The sequence below is a fragment of the Pseudophryne corroboree genome, chromosome 9 (genome assembly GCF_028390025.1).
Source record: "Pseudophryne corroboree isolate aPseCor3 chromosome 9, aPseCor3.hap2, whole genome shotgun sequence".
Classification (NCBI taxonomy): domain Eukaryota; kingdom Metazoa; phylum Chordata; class Amphibia; order Anura; family Myobatrachidae; genus Pseudophryne; species Pseudophryne corroboree.
In genome coordinates, this window is record NC_086452.1 from 55,454,049 (window position 1) to 55,476,389 (window position 22,341).

Here is a 22,341-nt window from a genome sequence, read left to right on the forward strand (position 1 = left end):
GTTTGTTGCATGTCCTGTATTCTCACAACTCCCTCCTCATCCTCCTAGATTCTTTACAACAACCTGAACGTGGAGGTGGACGGTCATTCCATGCGCAAGCTGATCAACAACCTCCAGCCAGACACAGACTATTCTTTTGTGCTTATGAACCGGGGAAGCAGTGCTGGGGGGCTGCAGCACCGAGTGTCCATCCGTACAGCACCCGATGTCCTGCAAAGCAAGCCTTCCTCTGCCAGCAAGTATATGGAGGAGGGTAGATTTACTCTGCACTTGCCGAGGGTACAGACCACGGCCCCTGTGAGGTGAGGACTCCTGGGCACTGTGTTCTAGTAGCTCTGTGTTACTCTGCGTCTTCGGCACTTGTCAGTGTGTGCCCCCCATGCTTCCTCAGCCCCCTGTCCTTCTCTGTTGGCAGGTGGTATTACATTGTGGTTCTTCCACTGGACAGTTCAAGCAGCGGCCTGAGTGCTCGGTGGCAGAGCCCAGAGGAGATGGAGCTGGAACAGGTGAGTAGATGACTTCTCAGCAATCCCACAGTGTAGGCTGATAGTTAAAGGGACATCAGACTATATTTTCATTATGAGTTCTATGTCATCTGGTGACGTTTTGAAACCTGCAGTTGTAGGTGGCGGGGGTATTAAGGGTTATTTGTGAAAGACTCCTCTGGGAAATCTGACACTGGGCGTGCTCACTGCAGGCTTGATTCAGATTTGAACGTAAACCCGATGGTTTAAATACAAATCCGATGGTGGGTAGCCCGCACGTGTGCAGAAGGGGCCTTGTCAGCCGCAGCATCTTTGACTTACTGCACTATTTGGGGAGGGCGGTAACCTGCACTGTTCTTCAAAATGGTTGCGATGATGATCTGAGCTGCATCCTCAGACGCAGCACTTAGATCTCACAGATGCAGGCTTGAGGTGCTGCATTTGCATTTTATTTGAACGGAATTGCACAGCCGCTTCCCTGTGTTTGTACAATGCCATACAAATCGGGTTCAGGCCCAGTTCTAGCTTCCATCACGAGTTGGAGGCTGCGGCAGAGGGATAGTAAGATCCCTCTTCTGTGAGAATGTCTCCATGGGCATAAAACGGTTTACGCCATATGAGGGGCCATACTTTGGTACATAGGGGTCAGGTGCATTCCCTGTTGATAAGAATGGGGGACTGCGATATGCACCGATAGTTAGCCTTTTACAGGGGATTTCTGTGACATCTCCTGCATTAGGCTGTTAGTACATAGCGGTGACACATAAAATTATTCAGAAACTGTGATCTGTATATAATGTTATGCAAATCTGCCTTGACAACTAGGCCCCCTAGTCATAGAAATGAACATTTGTTCTATTGCCACTTTTATGTCATCCTCCAACTATTGTTACCACTCAGGAGAAAAGAGGGGCTCATTCATATAGAGGGGGGATATTTCCGTGATATACAGAGCTCAGAGGAGACCAATTTGTTGTGGTAATATCCCAGTATTTCATTGCCATCCTGTGGGCAACGTGTTCTGCATCACTGTGTCCCCGATGGTTTTCATTTGGAAAGCAATGAGCATGAGCCTTAAAGTGTAAAATTACATTGTAAACAAAACATAAAGGACATAGGAGAGATTTATCAAAGCTTGGGGAACATGCAGTGTAACATGGCAGTTAGAAGCTGATTTGTTGGTACTTGGAGCCTAATTCAGACCTGATAACTGCTGTGCGTTTTCGCACAGCAGCCGATCAGGTCTGAACTGCGCATGCCGGACAGCCGACGGCCATCTCAGCCCTGTGATTGCCTCTGCCTGATTGACAGGCTGAGGCAGTCGCTGGGTGGGAGGGGGCAGGCTGGCGGCGTTTGGCCACCATTTTAGGTGCGCAGTCTGGGCAACGCAGGTGTGCCCAGACCGTGCAGGGGGCAGGCCGCTGCGTGACATCACACGCAGCCGCTGCAACCCGGGCAGCGACGAGTAACTCCCTGCCAGCACGCAGGAGCTGCGCTGGCAGGGAGCTACTCGTCAAGAACAAAAGCATTGCCGCTGTGCGATGCATTTGTACTTGTGCGGTGGGACAGAGCCATACATGCGGTGCGGACTAGCCCTGTGCTGGGCGTCCCGCGGCATTTCTAAGTAACTGATCGTAGCCGTGCAAAATATTTCACGGCTACAATCAAGTCTGAATTAGGCTCTTTATCTACCAAGCTTTGATAAATCTCCCCCATAGTATGAATTATGAGTTACTGGGATAGCAAAACTGTGTGCCTTGCAGCTATGTGACTAATTACTTGTCTTATGTAAATAAATCCATAAAAACATTCATATTTGGATATTAGCAACCATATAATCTGCGACTCTGGAACCAAATTGTCTTCATTTTAGATCCTAGAAGCCATTAATCAGGGGTCCCGTCGGCAAAGAAGACAAGCAAGCAGGAGCAAGCCATACATCGCAGCCCGGTTGAACACTCTCCCAGAATCCTTTACTCTAGGCGACAATAAGGATTATAATGGTTTCCTGAACAAGCCGCTGAATGCAGAATTGAGCTATACCTGCTTTGTGCTGGCGGCTCTAGAAGACGGTGACACGGTGAGCGAGCGGGTTCCCTTTAATGCATACGTTCTGATCACTTACATGGTAATATAACAACAGAAATTAGCCGGAACTGCTTTGAGCCGGTTGGCCGCTGTAAGAATATGTTTCTCAGGATTACCAGCAGAAGACACAGCACAGATCAGCAGTTTTGGTTTTGGGCTGCGCTGCTAGAGTAAATTACGCAGCAGGAAATGTTTGTGTTCAAGTTCGTTGGTTGTAAAACCAGTCCTTATGGAGCTGTAATTGTTCACGATTTCAGGAATATCTCGTACTGCCGCTACTGGAATGCCTGTAAATACTGAGAGGTTACTACTCCACGAGGAATGTTGTCTGAATTGCTGTTCTTATTAACAACCGTCATCTTTAAATGTCTAGATAAATAGGAAATATCTATCACAGACAACAGGTGTTGTGGAAGATTTTAGCGTTCTCAGTATTACAATAATTAGCACCCAGCAGCTTCCCATCTTTGTCCATAATCTACGTTTTTAAGAGAGACTATGGGGGGAATTCAAATGATATATCACACCCAATTTCCTTTCTAACGTGGTTCCCGTAATCGCGCATATAGCGCCCATAGTAGTCCGGTTTAGCTGCATAACAAGTTGGGTACCCTCGCTACCGCAGGGGTAGCGAGCTGAAATGATTATACCACGCCAGTCAGCAGAAATAGAACAGGTGTGGAAGAGGGTGAAAAGAATTGAATACCGCCCTATGATTGGAGATGAAATTATTTATGCTTCACAAACATTGGATTTGGTCGGTCAGCTTGGTTACACTTCTCATTGTGTGGCCACCACCGAAAAATTATGTCCTATCTGATCTTGACTTGACCTGGCATTATGGGACGTTAGGTTGGGTAATGACCTTCAATGACCTATATATCAGGTTGGCAGTTGGACTTTTAAATTCTGTGTCTCCACACAGCTGACCAATTGGGTCACAGGGTTCTGTTATTATAAATAAGTCAGTCTGGGGTGTTTAATAAAGCTTCTAAAAAATGGTGCTGTTGCCCATAGTAACCGACTAATCAAATTCTGTCATTTGTCTTGGTTGCAATAGAGAAATGATAGCTAGAATCTGATGCAGCTCTGGGCTACACCTCCACTTTTCATCTTTAGAAGTTTTTAGTAAATCTACCCCTAGGAGTGCATTTACTGGTGGGGTATTTGTGATTCCATTTTTAAGTGATGTGTATTGTATTCATGATAAGATAAATGAAGAGGCATTGAACAACATCGGAGAACCACAAGCAGCACCTTCAGCTGCTATTTCCAGAGACTGCATTCAGAGTCTCACTGTCCTGGACAGTATGGGGTATATTCAATTAGCGTCTGAACCATTCCGACATGCATTTGTCGGAATGGATCCGACAACCCCTATTCAATCTCATCTCAATTCGACTTTTTTCAAGCCGAAGTGAGATGAGGGACCCGGAGGACGAGAGGGGTGGGGGAGCCGCGGGGACAGCCGCCGGCAGACGGATGAGATCAGTGCTACAGTAGCGCTGCAGGAGGATGTCACACAGCCGCCCGACCTCACGGCAGTGTCCACCCGGCTCCAGCAAGTGTGTGTGGAGATTGAACATTCTGGGAAGCTAGCCAAGGACCCCATATTTTATTAAATGAAGAGGCGGAGTGATTAATAGAGCTTGTCATGTACTCCATTTTATAAATGTACCATATACGAGATATTACTGTTTGTAATGGAGGCGCGGTGGGTTTCTTCCAATCTGCGGCAATTTGACATGTTGTAGCTGAAATCATGTGTCGCATCAGTTTATTTTGATGCCTATTTAGTTACGGAAAACAGAGTGGTAGTAGAACAAATTTGGAGTCGAGGGGTACGGTGGTCTCAAGGATTTGAGAAATAAGAGTGATAATTCCTTTCCAAAGTGTAGTTAATTTCGGACAGGACCACCATATGTGGATAAAGGTACCCTCCTCTTGACACCCCCTCCAACATCTATCCGAAGTATTGGGATACATAGTGCTTAAACGGGAAGGCACATAGTACCATCTATACAGAATTTTATAAATATTTTCTTTAACTTTAACGCAAATTGAGCTGGAGGCGGCATTCCTCCAAATTTCCTCCCATTCTTCAGGATCTAAGTGGGTATCTAAATCCTTTTCCCATACCGAAACGTGAGGATCTTGCACAGTAGAGGCTTCCTCATTCAATAAAGTGTATAAGGTAGATATTAAACCTGTAGTTGAGGAGCGTCGTAGGCAGAGTTTCAAAATTGGCGAGGGGCCTTTTATCCAATAGGTTACCCTTTGTAGAATGAAAGTGTCTAATCTGTAGAAATCGAAAAAATCTTTGGATGGGAGATCTACTCTCTCTTGCATCTGGGAAAATTGGGGGAAGTGAAGGTCTCTAGTGATATCATTAAGAAATAGAATGTTGTTTCGTTTCCAGCAGGGAAAAGATGTTTTAACCATCCCGGGAGGAAAGTCAGGGTTATGAAATAAGGGAATTATTGGAGAAGGGGTGGGGTCCAGTTTGTATTTCTTATTGGCATAATCCCAAATAGATAGGGAGCGAGAAACAATTGGATGGGCCTTCACAGATCGTGGGCGGGATTTCTATTTAGCCAAAGAAGAGAGAAAGTGGATGTGAGGCCCAGTTCTTCAGCCTTAATATTAACCCAAATCTTTTGTGCATTATGACGGCACCATTGGACACATTGAGCCAAATGAGACGCCAAAGAAGTACCCAAAAGGGCAAAAACCCTGTAAAGATGGGTCCCACTTAGGAACTGCCACAAAAAACACAATCTGTCGGCGTGAACAATGAAAAAAGGGAGCATGGGGGGTAGTGGCAAAGACATACAGTGCGGCTGTTTGAAAAACCTGAACCTATAAATTCCTGCCTGAGCTTAAATATTCAAAACAAGTCCCCAACATCCAGAGGGGGTTACAATCATCGAACCTGTGGGGGAAAGGAAAAGAGAGGAGGGGGGAAGGGAAGGAGAGGGTCAAGGGCGTGAAGGAATGGGTACCATATAGGGAACAATAAAAAATAACCGTGAACATATTTAAATGATCATATTGTGGAGAGGCCATGTCAACCACATTATAGCGTATCTATTGAAAGGGTGTCATTACTGCAAACCAAGTGTGCAAAAGGACAGTCCCGTCTCTCAACAAAAAACATATGGTGACACAGTAAATCAGCGTCGGAACCATGGAGAAATCCGGAACCGCCAGTCAGTATCATGTAGGATCTCCAGTCTTTTCTTTTCGACGAGACACCCTTGTCCACTCTGGTTGAGGTGGTCGGGATTGCTGGGACTTTGGGGGTAGCGCAGGGGTAGCGGAAGAGGTTGCTTCCTCTGAAAGAATATCAAGCTTTTCCAATAATTCCTGTCCCTGCGTCAGGGTCTTAATAGCATGAACCGAGTTATTGGCAAAAACATGAAGCTTGAAAGGGAATCTCCAGCGATAACGGATCTGTTGTTGACGAAGAACTCTTGTGATTGGTTGAAGATCCCAGCGTTTTTGAATTGTCGAGGGGGTCAGATCCTGAAATATTTGACTCTGCATCTCTTGGAATGTGATGTCTTGGATATCACGGGTGGATGATAGAATTTTTTTCTTTCGAGCGGTAGTAGTGCAGGTGTACTATCACGTCTCTAGGTGGTTGAGACGGGGAGGGTTTGGAACGTAGAGCTCTATGCGCCCTATCGCACATAGAGTCCTCTTCAGTAAGGTCTGGCACTAGGGATTGGAACAAATCTTTTAGGAAGGCCGGTAGTGCGGAACTCTGGATTGATTCCGGTATGTGGCGGATTCTAAGATTGTTACGGCGTGATCGATTTTCTTGGTCTTCTTGACGTTCTTTCAGCCATTCAATCTCCTCATGAAGCCTGGAAAGTTCTTTATCAAGGCGCTGCTGTGATCGACATAAGTCGTCTGTTTTTTATTCTAAAAGATCCGTTCTATTACCCAGAGAAGCAATCTCAGTTTTGAATTCTGTTACCGCTTTAGACAGTTCCAGCTTAAAGGCCGATTGTACTCCTTTCACTGCTTGGATCTGTGGATCAATATTTGGTTCCGAAGCGACAGGGGAAGAGGGAGATTCTGGACAGGCCATATGAGATGCAGCACTTTTAGCCTTGTTTCCAAAGACATTTGTAGAGGTCTGAAGATTTTTTTTCTTATTCTGCGCCATAATCAACATACGAATATAGGTTCGCTTTTTGAAAAATAATTGTATATAATCAAAAGAAAAAAGAGAAAAAAAGGGGACAAGGGGAACCACAGGTCGTCACAAGGGTATATATCAATAAATCAAGACAGCCTTAGGTCACATATTCACAGCAGCATAGCAATACTACGTCTGGATATCTTAGGACTGAAAAATAAAATCCGGGTCTAATGTATAAAAAAAAAAAGTATAGTTTCACAATAACTGCGCCCTGTATTCAAATCAGGAGACCAGGCCGGGATGAAAAAAACCCAAATGGGTTCAGCCGAGCCACTGTGAGACCTAGTGTACTGATATAGCTGTAGTGTTTCCCAGTATATATTGCTCAGGTCAGCTGGAGAGGGGATATCTGCAGCACTGTAATGGGCCAGGTAGTTCACTGGGCACAGCTGCTGGGGTGACAAGTTGGCGTGTGTAATGTCCACAGCGAGGGCTGCACAGTCTTCCTCCCCCACTGCAGTTGATAGAACTGGACCAGGCCTGGGAGGCACACAAAGGGTATAGTAAGCAACTGTCCGTGGCTGGGGACGAAGGCACTGGTGTGGAAGCTGGGTCTGGGCACACTCCTCTGGGGGAGGGGGAGAACTCAGCAAAGCTATCTAAAGGCCGGGGATCAGGCTTAAGATGGTGGATGCCACACTTTTACCGGCCAGACGCGTCTCCGGGCCTGGCGAGAGAGGTAGTGCAAGAGACTGATGGGAGGCCCGGGCAGGGGCTCCGCCGCGGGCGCACTCTCCTGAGCTCTATATGCCGTCCGGTGGTCTCCGGTCGGCTCCGCAGTGTCTCGTCCGCGGTGACAGGGGGCTGAGCGGGTAATCGGGGTCCCTAGGCACAGGTCCAGCTTCAGAGTGCACTCCGGTGCACACACTATCGCGGGCAGCGACGGTCTCTTGCGTGTCCCGGCTTGAGCCGTAAATGGAGGTCCCGGCTTCAGGAGCAGGTGTAGGCCGCAGCCCGTGAGGACGTCAGCCTCGCCTCCCGGTTCAGGAATTTGCGTCCCGGGGCACACAGTGAGACGGCAGTCAAGGTGAGGTGGGGTGATAGTGCAGTAGGGCTGCCTGGGGCTGGAATAGGGCACTTTTGGGCTCACTGTTGAGGGAGCTCTATAAGTTTGCTGCTTCCTTCATTGCTTTTTTAACCCCTGCAGCCCTGCAATGTCTTGGACAAATGAGGAGGTGAGGGAGCTTTTAAGCATTTTGTTGGACATAGTCCATCTGTTCACCCTTGCATCCATTTGAGCATCAAAATCATATTGCAAGGGTTCCTTCCACTCTAGGAATATTGGAATTGATACGCGTCCGTACGGAATAAGGACTGTTTGGGACTTCCACGTAATAAGTGAGTTACTATTGGCACACAGACCCATTTGTTGATTATAAGAGTCTAAAATCATTATTGTTGTTGTATTTACTACAATATTCTTGGGGTCATATGTTTTAGAACATCAGGAATTGCCTAATAGGAATTCCACTATTACAACCTATGTGGGCACAGTGATTTTGTACCTTGTAGATTTTATGTTAATTGATTCATTTTAATTGTACTTCCGGGAGAATTGTTGTTATAATTTTTAAAATAAATGTTTTCCGTCTTTAATTGTTGAGCGCAACTTGGTTTTTGTTCCATTGAGTGTTTTTCTGAGGGATTGGCATTCCCTTTCCAAGTCGCTGCTGACAATCACATACACCACCACTCACCGAGCGCACAGCTTTAATTGTTCTTACTGTAAAGGATGCCCAGATATACCACAACATAGTGAAGATCCTGGCCTCGCGGGGCATCATCCGTAGCCAACAAGTGGTGAATAAACTGAAAACGCTAAAAAAAAAACAGTTTAACCGCATCCATGACCACAACCGGAACAAAAGTGAGTATGCAAGGCGCAACTGGATGTTTTATGAGCAATGTGCATACATTTTTGGCAACACTGCGCTCACTGACCCCATCAGCCTGTCATCCTCCAGCTCTGCCACTCCCTCACCCTTTGTGGTTGCTGATGAGTGAGTACAGCATGGAAAGTTCCCAATGTGGGCTATCAACATCATCCCCCATACTATTCACAGATGACCCTATCCACCCCGATCTGGACTCATCTGCCAACCCGATTGATGACAGTTTACCCGGCAACAGTGCGGACGCTGTGACTGTCGAGGAAACAGATGTGGGAGGATGCCACAAACACGTATGATCACATCACTGCTTTTCTTATATGCTCCTTACTCCCCTTGCAGTATTTTCAGTTCCCAAGAGGAAACGCAAAGTCACCAAAGTGGAGCAAGCTCCACGGGCTATGACCAAGGTGCTGGTTGAAGAACTGCGCGACATGGACAACAACATGCAGCAACAGGAGGATGCCCGCCAACTCCATTTTATAGAGGCGGAAAGAGAGCTGCAGCAATCCTTAATTTTTTTCTGTTTTATATTTATATGTTTGCTATGTGTTCCCCACATGTTATAATTTTATGCCACGCTTTACACTATATATACCTGTGCATTTAACAGATTGGTTTTGTGCAATTAAAACAAAGGATAAAACAGACATCTCGTTAAGGTTGGTACAAATGGTTTCCCTAATGAGTTCGGCACTAGAGGAATGTTGCCCAACAGACACCTCCAAATCTACACTAGAGGGTGTCACTTCAGGGTCCTTCACAGTCCACTCCTCTGGAAACTGTTCCTTCTGCAGCTCACATATGTTGTGAAGGACACAGCAGGCCGCTACTACATGGGGCATAAACTTGAGGTCAACATCATTCCTCTTCATGAGGCAGCGCCAACGTCCTATCAGGCGGCCAAAGGCATTCTCCACCACCATCCTTGCCGAACTCAGAGTGTGGGTGTATGCCACTTGGATGGGAGACAGCTGCAACTGCTGGGTGTACCCCTTCATTAGCCAGTGCCGCAAAGGGTAGGCTGCATCCCCAATGATGTGGACTGGGATGTCCACCCCATCCACTGTCTTTGATTTCTGAAAAGAAATACAAGAGTATGAGTATCACTTGATTGCTGAAACAGGTATGGGGGTGAAGCAGGTGACAGCAATCTATAGTGACTCCTATTTCAATAAACCTTTTAAAAAGAGGAACACTATAGGCCACACATATTCCATCACAACTGACAACCAAAAGTGAAATCTGGCAAACCCTTTAAAGAAACATTGGAGGGATATATATATATTAGGGCTGGGCAAGTTAACGCGTTAATATCGCGTTAACGCATTAGCTAATTAACGAGCGACAATTATTTTAACGCTGCGCACCGGCAGCTGCCTTGGAAGGACAGAGGCTAAGCCGCGGCGCTATTCTAGCTACAATGCCGTCCGTGAGCCAATCGGAGGTCACGGACCGGCAGCCAATCAGGAGCTGCCATTTGGCAGCTCCTGATTGGCTGCCGGCCCGTGACCTCCGATTGGCTCACGGGAGGCTCTGTAGTAATAATAGCGTTGCAGCTCTGTTCCTCCATGCCGTGGCTGCCTGGCGGTTCACAGGCAGCTGTCCCTGCCCCGATCTTTGCTGCTGCCTCCCGGGTCCCCTCAAAATGTAAGTTTTGTAGAATGCAGGGGGGAGGAATGGGCAGCGGTGCAAGTATGCGGGAATTTAGATATCTGGCACTGGGGGGGGGGGGGGGGGGGGGCATGTATACCTGGCACTGGGAGCATATCTGGCACTGGGGGGACTTGTGTACCTGGCACTGGGGGCATATCTGGCACTAGGGGGCATGTATACCTGGCACTGGTCACACCCGTAAGACATTTTTTCTACTTGCACCACTGGGAATGGGGCAGCGTTTGTGTGGGGAGGGGGGCCCTGCCTCATTTGTCAGTCCCGGGCCCCTTCATTTCTGATGGCAGCCCTGGCGGAGGGTGATTGTGGCGATCACCCCCCCTAGCACTGTGCAGTTGTAATCAGCTCTCTTCGTCCTCCCAGCTGTTGGTGCATACAGTAGTTAGCTGCGGGCAGCCATGGAGACCGTGACAGTGCCAGGGCCATTTCAAGTGTATTGGTGGCCGCCAGCGAGCCAATCGGAACTCGAGTACTGGCAGCCAATCAGGAGCGCAATACACTACTTTTGAATTCATTATTGAATCTTGCGCATAACAATGCGATTAATCGCGATTTATCTGAGAAAATCATGCGATTAATCGCGATTAGAAATTTTAATCGTTGCCCACCACTAATATATATATATATATATATATATATATATTTAGTTTTTTTTTACCTCTCTGGGAAAAAGCCATCCACCCTGCCTGTCCTCCGCACTCTTGTACAAATTGGAGTTGGCAAGAACACGAGCGTTATGTGCTCGCCCAGGCCAGCCACGATATACATCAGTGAAGCTAAAAGAAATTTTTGAACAATTTTTAGAAAAATTAAAGGTACATTGCATTTAAAAAAATTAAAAAAAACATTGACAAATTAACTTACCAGTATTTATGGTCGACCACAGCCTGTAAGACAATGGAATGCCGTCCCTTGCGGTTATAATAATCCGCCGGGTTGTCACGGGGGGCAATGATGGGAATATGGGTCCCATCGATGGCACCGGCACACTGAGGGTACCCACGCCGCACAAAGCCTTGGATGGTGTCATCTAGGCGCTGTCCTTGCGGTAAGCAGATAAACCTTTTGTATAGTGTATCCAGTATAACCTTCATCACCTGGTGTATAACACTGCAGACAGTGGAGATCCCAACACTGAACAAGCAGGAGATTGTGCGGTACTCTCCTGGTGTAGCATACCACCACAGCGCAATCACCAGTCTCCTCCTTGGCTGGATGGGTGTCCGGTAGTGGGTGGTCTGCATAGTAAGTGCAGGGGTAAGTAGGTCCAGCAGGTATTGGACATGCGAAAGTGGCTCATCCACTCCTCATCTTGATAAGCCTCCACAGTCTCCATGAAAACATCACCATGAGGGCGGTCTCTGGTCCGCATTCTTCGCTCGGTCGCGGTACTCATTCGCATAACAGAAGCCAGAGTCTGCGAAATCAGGGTTCTCCTCCTGCACAAATACTGGCGCCGAGTCCTGGCCCTCTCTGCCAAAAATAAAGCTCTCCTCCTCCAGGTATAACTCTGCACTATAGAGCACAGAGTCAGAAGCAGCATCAGACTCTCACTTGCTGGGTCAAACAGCAGTAAAGCCCAAACAATCAGGAAAACAGGCATACACAGTGGTACTCCGTCGGCTATGATTGCTGCAATGAGGCGAGCAGGCCTGCCCTCCCTTCCTCTCTCTCTCCCTCTCTGTAATGACCTCAGCTTTGTGGGCTTTAAAAAAGGCAATTTCTAATGACATTCTCATAAAATGCAGAGCCATCCCGGGTTCAGTATGAAAGGTGCCGACCCGGGATGTCCCGGCTCCAAATGCTGGTGTAAAAAGGGCCCAACCCGGGAATGTCTCTTCATGATACCGGGACCGAATTCCCGGGTTAGTCCCTGCATTTTTGGTCTGAGAGGGCTATAAGGTGGTCAAAGATTCGATCACTGCTCAATCCAAAGCCCACTACTCACGTCAGAATCTCCGAGACTACTCAGCTTCATTTGACACCGTTGAGCACTATCTTCTGAACAGTGGCGTAACTAGAGGTCTGCAGCCACTGCGATCGCTTGGAGGCGCGCAGGGCTGCGGGGCGCCCTAGCCGCCACCACTGATTCTGTTTTGGGAAGGAGGGACACGGAGGGCACAGAGCGCGCCTCTCCTGTGTGTCCCTCCTTGGGCTCCGGCGGCAGCGGCGTGTCTGTTAAATGAAGTGCCCGTTCGTGAGCTCTGATTGGCTCACGAACCGGCACTTCATTTGATAGACATGCCGCTGTCGCTGGAGACGCAGGAAGGACACACAGGAGAGGCACACGCTGTGCCCTCCTTGTCCCGCCTTCCCAAAACAGCACTGCAGCAGGGAAGCCCGGGGGAAAGGGGGGGCCTTGTACCTGGCACTGGGGGGAAGGGGCATATTTGGCACTGGGGTAAACATATTTGGCACTTGGGGGAACATATTTGGCACTTGGAGGGGCATGTTTGGCACTGGGGGAGCATATTTGGCACTTGGGGGGATATATTTGGCACTGGGGGAGCATATTTGGCACTGGATGGGCATATTTGGCACTGGGGGCATATGTGTACCTGGCACTGGGGGCATATGTGGCACTGGGAGCACAGCCCTAGCAACAAGCTTTACCCCCTGGTTACAAGCACAACACCCAGCTCATGAAATTCATGGCAATAAGCATTACCCCCTAGCAACGAGCATGACACCCAGTGCATGAAACCCCTGGCAACGAATATTACCACCTGGCAACAAGCTTGAAACCCAGCACATGATACCCCTGGCAATGAGCATGACACCCTGAGCATGAAAACCCCTGGCACCGTGCATGGAACCAAGAGCATGAAACCTCTGGCAATGAGCAGGTAATTTAAAAGTAATTAGAAGCCTTACTGTAGGACTTAATGTGTAATGGGCATTGCGGTGTGTGGCATAATGTATCTCAGACATTGCGGTGTGTGGCATAATGTGTCACAGGTATTATGGTGTGTGGCATACTATATCACGGACATTGTGGTATGTGGTATAATGTCTCAGGGGCATTGCGGTATGTGTCATAGGCATTACAGTGTGTGGTATACTATATCACGGGCATTGTGATATAATGTCTCAGGGTCATTGCAGTGTGTGGCATAATGTATCTCGGACATTGCGGTGTGTGGCATAATGTGTCACAGGCATTGTATGTGCTATAATGTAACAGGGGCATTGCAGTGTGTAGCATAATGCATAACGGGCATTGCGATGCGTGTCATAATGTGTCAGGGGCATTACGGTGTGTGGCATAATGTGTCACAGGCATTGCATGTGCTATAATGTATCGGGCATTGCAGTGTGTAGCATAATGAATAACTGGCATTGCGATGTCTGTCATAATTAGAGATGAGCGGGTTCGGTTCTCAGAGAACCGAACCCTACCAAACTTTGCCTTCCGAGCCCGGATCCGAGTCAGGCTCGGGTTTTCCCGCCTGACTCGGAAACCCGAACGCAGCAAAACGTCATCATCCCGCTGTCGGATTCTTGCGGGATTTGTATTCCATATAAGGAGCCGCGCGTCCCCGCCATTTTCACTCCAGTCTGGGAGAGTGTATAGAGAGGACGTGTCCTCAGTGTCTGTGTGGGGGCGGGAAAGTGGGGTGGCGAGTCTTGTGCTGTGTTGTGCTGCATCTGTCCAGTCCAGTGTAGTCACAGTGTTGGTATTCTCTGCTGTCATATATCCAGCGTAGCTATATAAAGTTGTGCTGTGTTGTGCAGACCAGTCCAGTGTAGTCAGTGTATTGTGCTGCATCAGTCCAGCCAGTCACAGTGTTGGTGTTCTCTGCTGCCATATATACAGTGTAGCTGTATAAAGTGTTGCTGTGTTGTGCAGCCCAGTGGTAGTGTCTTGTCTCATCAGTCATTCCAGTGACGATATACGCTGCTGCTATATGTCCACTGCTGCCGTATAATAATTATAACAACAACAACCACAAGTCCCTTGCAGTGTTGTTGACCAGTGGTAGTGTCCTGTCAATCAGTCATTCCAGTGCCGCATATTGTCTTATATAACTCCCAAAAAATAATGGAGAACAAAAATTTTGAGGATAAAATAGGGAAAGATCAAGAAGAACCACTTCCTCCTAGTGCTGAAGCTGCTGCCACTAGCCATGACATAGACCATGAAATGCCATCAACGTCGTCTGCCAAGGCCGATGTCCAATGTGATAGTAGAGGGCATGTAAAATCCAAAAAGCCAAAGTTCAGTAAAAAGAACCAAAAAAAAGAAATTTAAATCGTCTGAGGAGAAATGTAAACTTGCCAATATGCCATTTACGACACGGAGTGGCAAGGAACGGCTGAGGCCCTGGCCAATGTTCATGACTAGTGGTTCAGCTTCACATGACGATGGAAGCCCTCATAACTGAGGCCTTGACACTTATGTTGGTGGTAGACGTGCATCCGGTATCCGCCATTAGTGCAGTGGGATTTAGACAATTGATGGAGGTATTGTGTCCCCGGTACCAAATCCCATCTAGATTCCACTTCACTAGGCAGGCGATAGCGAGATTTTGCCATATAATTCCAGTGATTTGGACGTATAATTACAGTGATTTTGCCAATTAATTTCAGTGATTTAAAATTATTACTTACAGTGATCTTGCCAATTTATTCCAGTGAGTTATAATTATTAATTACAATGATCTTGCCATTTAATTCCAGTGATTTCGCCAATTAATTTCAGTGATTTATAATTATTAATTACAGTGATCTTGCCAATTAATTCCAGTGATTTGGATGTATAATTCCAGTTGGAATTGTTTGTGTCGCTTGGCTTAGTCATACAGCTACCTCATTGCACCTCTTTCGACATCTTTGCATGAGGTGCTGTTTGGGGCCTAGTTTTTGAAAAGTGCCATCCTGTCTGACACTGCCGTTTGAGTCCAGGGGTACTGCTGTATTAGTCCTGGGGTACTGCCGTATAAGTCCACCAATTGCAGATTTTTTTTAAAGTGACTGGAGCGTGCTGGAGATGCTGTCAGCGGACCGAACAATTGCGGCCCACTCTCGACATTTAGCCACTGCGTGACACTACTAGATGGGCCAATTGGTTGTGTCGCTTAGCTTAGGCCTACAGCAACCTCGGTGCACCTTTTTTTCTCCTTTGCATTATGTGCTCTTAGGAGCCTTTTTTTGATATCTGCCCTTCTGTCTGCCACGCCTAGATGGGCCAATTGTTTGTGTCGCTTGGCTTAGTCATACAACTACCTCATTGCAATTCTTTTTCTTCTTTGCATGATGTGCTGTTTGGGGCCTTTTTTTAATATCTGCCCTCCTGTCTGACACTGCAGTGCTACCCCTAGATGGGCCAGGTGTTTGTGTCGGCCACTTGTGTCGCTTAGCTTAGTCATCCAGCAACCTCGGTGCAACCTTTTGGCCTAAAAACAATATTGTGAGGTGTTCAGAATAAACTGGAAATGAGTGGAAATGATTGTTATTGAGGTTAATAATACTGTAGGAGAAAAATTACCCCCAAATTCTGTGATTTTAGCTGTTTTTATGTTTTTTTCAAAAATCATCCAGATCCAAAACCAAAACACGAAAGGGTGGTTTTGTCAAAACCAAGCCAAAACCAAAACACGAAAGTGGAATTAGAACCAAAACACGAAAAGTGTCCGCCGCACATCTCTAGATAATGTGTCACAGGCATTATAGTGTGTGGCATAATGTGTCGGGGGCATTATGGTGTGTGGCATATTGTGTCATGGGCATTATTGTGTGTGGCATAATGTCTAAGGGCCATTGCAGTATGTGGCATAATGTATACTGGGCATTACTATACGGAAGAATAATGACAAATAATGTAAGGGGTATGAATCAGGATCATTTATTTTTCCTGTGGTGGCCAACGTCTGGGCGTGCAGGTTGCAAAACTGGGGTATAAGGTAGTCTTTTCCTGCAAAGCCACGCCCCTTTATGGAAAAAGACCCGCCCATTTCAGCAAGGCCACACCCCTTTTGTGCGGCGTGCGCAGACTCATCGCTTTACTAGTGGCAATTATGGGGGGGGGGGGGGGGGGGGGCAGATAATTTTTTGGCTTGTGCGAGAAAAATTTCTAGTTACGCCACTGCTTCTGATATAAACATTACAATCCCTAAGTCTTCAAGACACTCTCCTTTCTCATCTTACTTCTCATACTGCTCCTTTGGTGGTTTCCTACCATTTTATCTTAGATTTTCTCAAACCACCTCAAGCACAACCCTTCTGCAATGGAGCTAATAATATTCCCTCCAGCCAACAGAAGCGACTTACCTTCTCAGTTTCCCATTTCTGGTTACAAGACTATACTTTGGGCTGCACTCACTCGATGGAATACCCTCCCTCACAGAACAAGACTTTCTTCTAGCCTCCAAACCTTAATTTGTTCCCTGAGCACTCCCCTCTTCAGGCAGATAATATTCCATAACCACTCACATAAACTCCATAAAGCTGTTCAGCCCAATTACTTCCTCTCTACACAGTTCACACACAACTTACATGTATACTCACACCCCGAAACCAATACTGAAATATGATTTGATCTTATAGCCCATAAAGCACCTTCCTCATTGCATTCTGGATTGGTCAATATACAGTATGTTCCATTTATCTCATATATTTAATTATTTCCTTATAGACTGTAAGATTGTGAGCAGGGCCCTTTTACCTCTGTCAGTTTATTAACCTGCAGTTTTGTTTTATTACTGTGTTTGTTCCCAGGTGATCAGCTCTGTGGAGTATACTGGTGATAGATAGATAGATAGATAGATAGATAGATAGATAGATAGATAGATAGATAGATAGATAGATAGATAGATAGATAGATAGATAGATAGATAGATAGATAGATAGATATAGAGAGATAGATAGATAGATATAGAGAGATATATAGATAGATATAGAGAGATATATAGATAGATATATATATATATATATATATATATATATAAATATTTGGATAAGTCCATACTCCATAAAAACCAACGATGCGGTGCTCCACAAAGGCCAAAAGGCCGGTATATAGAAATTGGAGATGCAGGCACTCCCCAATAAATTCCGACAGATATTTTAATGATAACTCACAAAGACATATAGACGGTGTGTCGACGTTTCGATCATCACATGACCATCTTCAGGACATCATGCAAGGAAGGGCAACTGTCGAATGGTGTTACACTGGACAGTTACTGTGTGTGACCAGCATTAGGGAAAAAACCTTTTCGGATGCCAACGTCACTGAAAATACTTATTAATGATAAGGAAGGGCGGACACATTGCTTTGATATATTTCTAATTCATTAGAGTTCCTCCAATAGTCATTTGTTGCCCAATGATACCATCCTGCTGACTGTGCCGCATTGCTTTGCAGAAGAAGTACGCTGCTAGCCCATATTCCGATGACATTGTGGTGGAGGTGTCCTCATCAAGGCAGCAGGAAGAACCAGAGATGTTATGGGTGATGGGACCTGTCCTGGCTGTAATCCTCATCATTATCATCGTAATTGCTATCCTTCTATTCAAAAGGTAAGTGTCCTAGTCAGTCTCTTCTGTGACTCTCCGCCAGCCCTCTTGGGAGCTCTGGACTGACCACGTAACTGTAAGTTATGTCTCAGGCCTTGTTATGTCCTTCACCCAACTCGCTCTTCTTCCTCTGCTTTTTCTCTTGTCTCATTTAATGTATTTGGTTCTTCTTTTTGATGCCTGTCCTGGACACAGTAAGCAGGAGAGGTAGGACGTTGCTATGTTCTTATCTTATTTTATTCACCATTCTGTAGACAGGGTCTGGACAATGAACATGAAAATACAGTCATTTACTGATAATTATTTAGTGATGATCTCAGGTCAGAATATTGGATTAAGAGCAGAAAGTTTATTGTTTGCATACAGCAGAGATGTTTTGTGGAACTATTTGTAGTGTTCCTTCTAGAATCTATAAGGGGCAGAACGCCGGAGTCCGGGGGCACATTGGCAACGGGGGCGCAACCATGTAAATTAGGGGGCGTGGCCACGCCAACGTCATTTTAGTGGGCGGTGCGGCCCAAAGACGCTGCTATAGGGGGCATCTGTGGCCGTCGACGTCACTGTTGGGGGCGTGCCCAGCACCTCCGTCGGTGCTGGGCTTCCCCCAGCTCTCTCCCATAGCGTGAATGGATGCCATGCGCACAGCATCTTTACATGCTGGGAGGGCAGGAAGCGGGCGGCTGTTCTAGCAGGGCGTCGCAAAAGGGGCTGGGCGGGTTTTGCCTTTTAAAAATCGCCCAGCTAAAACACCCTAGAGTGAACACTATATTGCTTGTCGGGCATGCTGAGTCTTTTAGTTCCACTCTAGCTTGTCAGCCTTGGGTTCCTTCATTTTGATGTAACGTTTAAAACTTCTTTTTATCTCTTTGTTTTAAGAAACCATTTATTATAAGATTGGGGGAACATCGGGACTGTATAATGTTGCTTGTTTCCCTATTGTTATAATTTTATTTGGATGATTTTAATGCGTTGACTGACCTGCGCCTTAATAAGCACTTTCCCCTTTAAATGGAATGTGCAAAATACACTCCACTAAAGGGATCGGGTGAGACCCAATTTCCACCCGCTTTGGGTAAAAGTTCTTTATTTAAAAATATAGTAATTCTGTACCACATCCTGTAAATCTGTAACTACATCCTACTACTATTTCCAATAGTGGCAGTGATGGTATTGGTCATTCATTAGCCTACAGAGCGGCTGCTTCTGCTCCGTGGCGGGGATGTAGTTAAAAGTTGATGCAGTGTATTGTTGATTGGAGAATGCCAACACAGTAGTAATGTTATTTCAAGTATGTTAACTGTGTCAGCATTGTAACTGTATGATGCGTTAGGGTGGATACAGACTAGAACAGGCCTGGCCAACCTGTGGCTCTCCAGCTGTTCTGAAACTACAATTCCCAGTATACCCTTCTAAACTTTTGCTATTAGGAAATGCTGAAACTGTGGCAGAGCATGCTGGGATGTGTAGTTTCACAACAGCTGGAGAGCCCCAGGTTGGCCAGGCCTGGACTAAAACAATATCCGCCTGATTCCAGGCAAATTGGAGCCACAAATCGGGCATTTCGTTAAGTGCACATGCCCGATTTAGGCACTCCCGCAGTCGCAGGTGACATCTTTGGGCCTGCTGCAGGGTCAGTCAGGAGACTTCGCTAACAATGCTGCTGGTGAATGTAGCACGGCAGGCAGGTTAGATTGCGCCGTCGTCCCCTGCATCGTGCAAGTGTGTCTGCACTTGCTGATGCAGGGTCTCGTCACCCATCGGATCATGTTTATATTACTATCATCTCTAAAGTTCTAATGCTGACATAATTACAGCGTCGACATTACACTGGACATTTTGGCATAATTGTTGACATATCAAACCCAATACCTGTGTAGGTGTCAGTGTCCTTATACAGCCTTCCAAATACACAGGCTGGTGTAACTGGAAAACACTGTGTTCAGTGTCCCCAACATCACAGCCGTCCACAGTCCTGATACCTTTACTATATATGTGTGATTATTACATTTACCTGAGTTGTATGAATCTGCCTAGACTTAAGACTTAGAGGTCCTCTCGGCATTAACCAACAGTAACAAATGGAGCACCTTATGTAGGAATTATACCAAAGTACTGTACACTTCAAAAATGGCTATTTGGGAACACAGGGATTGGAATTTAGTGTATTTTAATGTTGGTGGACCTGTAAGTCTGTGCCTGGTACTTTCATGAGGCTAGATACAGAATAATGCACATTTCTTTATTTAAGTATCATGCACAAACATTTAGTTGGTACATGTGCACTGAGCTACGCAACCAATCAGAAGGGAGCCTTTGTCAAACCATGAAAGCAAAGGGTCTGATTGGCTGGTTGGTTCAGTGCAAATTCTGCCCATTTAGCAACGATTTTTAGCTATTTAAAACTCGCTGCGTATCATAAATGGTGCTCCAGCCAATCCGCTCCTAACTATCTAGTGGCTGGAGCACCATTTCTCATACGCAACGAGTTTTGAAATACTTTAAACTCATTGATAAATGGGCCCCTTAATGTTAGTTTAATGTGGATCCAAATTTGTTTTGCATGTTCCAAGTACCTAAAGAGGACGTTTGGCTGCCCTGTAAGACTTGTGCCTCTATTTGGTGTTGGAACATTAGAATAAAATGATTTGAATCCTACACTGTGTCACCAAATGAAAGTTCACATATTGTGCCGAGATAGTTTTCACTATGCATGACATTTTAAACATTAAGTTGAGTTCTGTCAGTGCATGGAAACTTCTACATATGTAACGTGCTTGGGTGTTTTTTTATTGTTTTCTCTTTCTATCTTGTCCTTTTTAGTAATAATTATCTTTGATTTTTTAACAGGAAAAGGACAAACTCCCCCTCTAGTAAAGAAGACCAGGCACCAGGAGTCAAGGAGTCTCTTCTGGCTCATTCCTCTGACCCAGTGGAGTTGAGGCGGCTTAACTACCAGACTCCAGGTAGGTGGCACCATCGCCTCTTTATGTAGCCCTGACCCTCCATGTTACTCTCCCCATCACCATTGCCTGTAGTACAGTAAGTACAGGGAGCCGGTTACATTAGATAATGACAAGCCCCCCCCCCCCTCCCCGATGATTAGGAGCTATCATCAGAACTGTAGAGTAGGACAGCACCTTTCAGATACAGGGATTCCATTAGGTCTCTCCCACCCTCTTACTTCCACTTCTTTCTTCTGAGTGCCAGCTTTCCTTTTCCCGTTACTACCTCAGTGTGTGGCAGATGAGTGTTGAGATGATGTCACGCAGAGTAGACCAGCAGTACTCCTTCATTGTAAGACTTGGCTCAGATGCATAAGAGTCTATTTAATGTATTTACAATAACCGCTCTAGGACATTCACAACCGCTGTAGCTATTCACAAACCATGCTTGGAGAGAGGCAAAGTAGAGAGAGAGATAAAGTACCAACCAATCCGCTCCGCTCTGTAATTTTACATGCTGTGTTTGACAATGTTAGGAGCTAATTGGTTTATGCTTTATCTCTCTCCAAGCTTTGATAAAGGTCACCCTTATATTGCAATAGGTCCTGGGACACACATCTGCAGCTGATAGGAGTACAATATAACGGACCAGAGGGCAACTCATGGAAAATTATATTGTATGAACATTTAGCTTTCTCTAACGTCCTAGTGGATGCTGGGGACTCCGTAAGGACCATGGGGAATAGACGGGCTCCGCAGGAGACAGGGCACTTTAAGAAAGAATTAGGAGTACTGGTGTGCACTGGCTCCTCCCTCTATGTCCCTCCTCCAGACCTCAGTTAGAATCTGTGCCCGGACAGAGCTGGGTGCACTTTAGTGAGCTCTCCTGAGCTTGCTAGATAGAAAGTATTTTGTTAGGATTTTTTATTTTCAGAGAGATCTGCTGGCAATAGACTCTCTGCTACGTGGGACTGAGGGGAGAGAAGCAGCCCTACTAACTGTGGATAGGTCCTGCTTCTTAGGCTACTGGACAACATTAGCTCCAGAGGGATCGAACACAGGAACGCACCCTTGGTCGTCCGATCCCGGAGCCGCGCCGCCGTCCCCCTCGCAGAGCCAGAAGCCGGCGTGAGAAGAAGACTTCGAAAGCGGCGGCAGAAGACTCCAGTCTTCATATGAGGTAGCGCACAGCACTGCACTGTGCGCCATTGCTCCCACATTAAACCCGCACACTCCGGTCACTGTAGGGTGCAGGGCGCAAGGGGGGGCGCCCTGGGCAGCAATTAAGTACCTCTTGGCATAAAAGAGCATATATACAGTTGGGCACTGTATATATGCATGAGCCCCCGCCATTATTTTACACAAAATCGCGGGACAGAAGCCCGCCGCTGAGGGGGCGGGGCTTCTTCTTCAGCACTCGCCAGCGCCATTTTCTCTCCACAGCTCCGCTGAGAGGAAGCTCCCCAGGCTCTCCCCTGCAGATTCACGGCAGAAAGAGGGTAAAAATTGAGGGGGGGCACATAAATTTAGCGCAA

At 46.4% G+C, this 22,341-nt stretch overlaps 1 protein-coding gene across 19 annotated transcripts in view; it reads left to right on the forward strand.

Annotated features, from left to right (window-relative positions):
- The window catches only part of PTPRF (protein tyrosine phosphatase receptor type F), a 1,358,330-nt gene that overhangs the window by 1,293,002 nt on the left and 42,987 nt on the right, over nucleotides 1-22,341 (forward strand). For all 19 annotated transcript variants that reach the window (XM_063939338.1, XM_063939337.1, XM_063939347.1 and 16 more), the window contains 5 exons: nucleotides 49-302; nucleotides 416-506; nucleotides 2,359-2,565; nucleotides 17,713-17,867; nucleotides 20,712-20,827. In XM_063939338.1, the coding sequence (XP_063795408.1) occupies nucleotides 49-302; nucleotides 416-506; nucleotides 2,359-2,565; nucleotides 17,713-17,867; nucleotides 20,712-20,827 (823 nt within the window). The remainder of the gene's footprint in view (nucleotides 1-48; nucleotides 303-415; nucleotides 507-2,358; nucleotides 2,566-17,712; nucleotides 17,868-20,711; nucleotides 20,828-22,341) is intronic.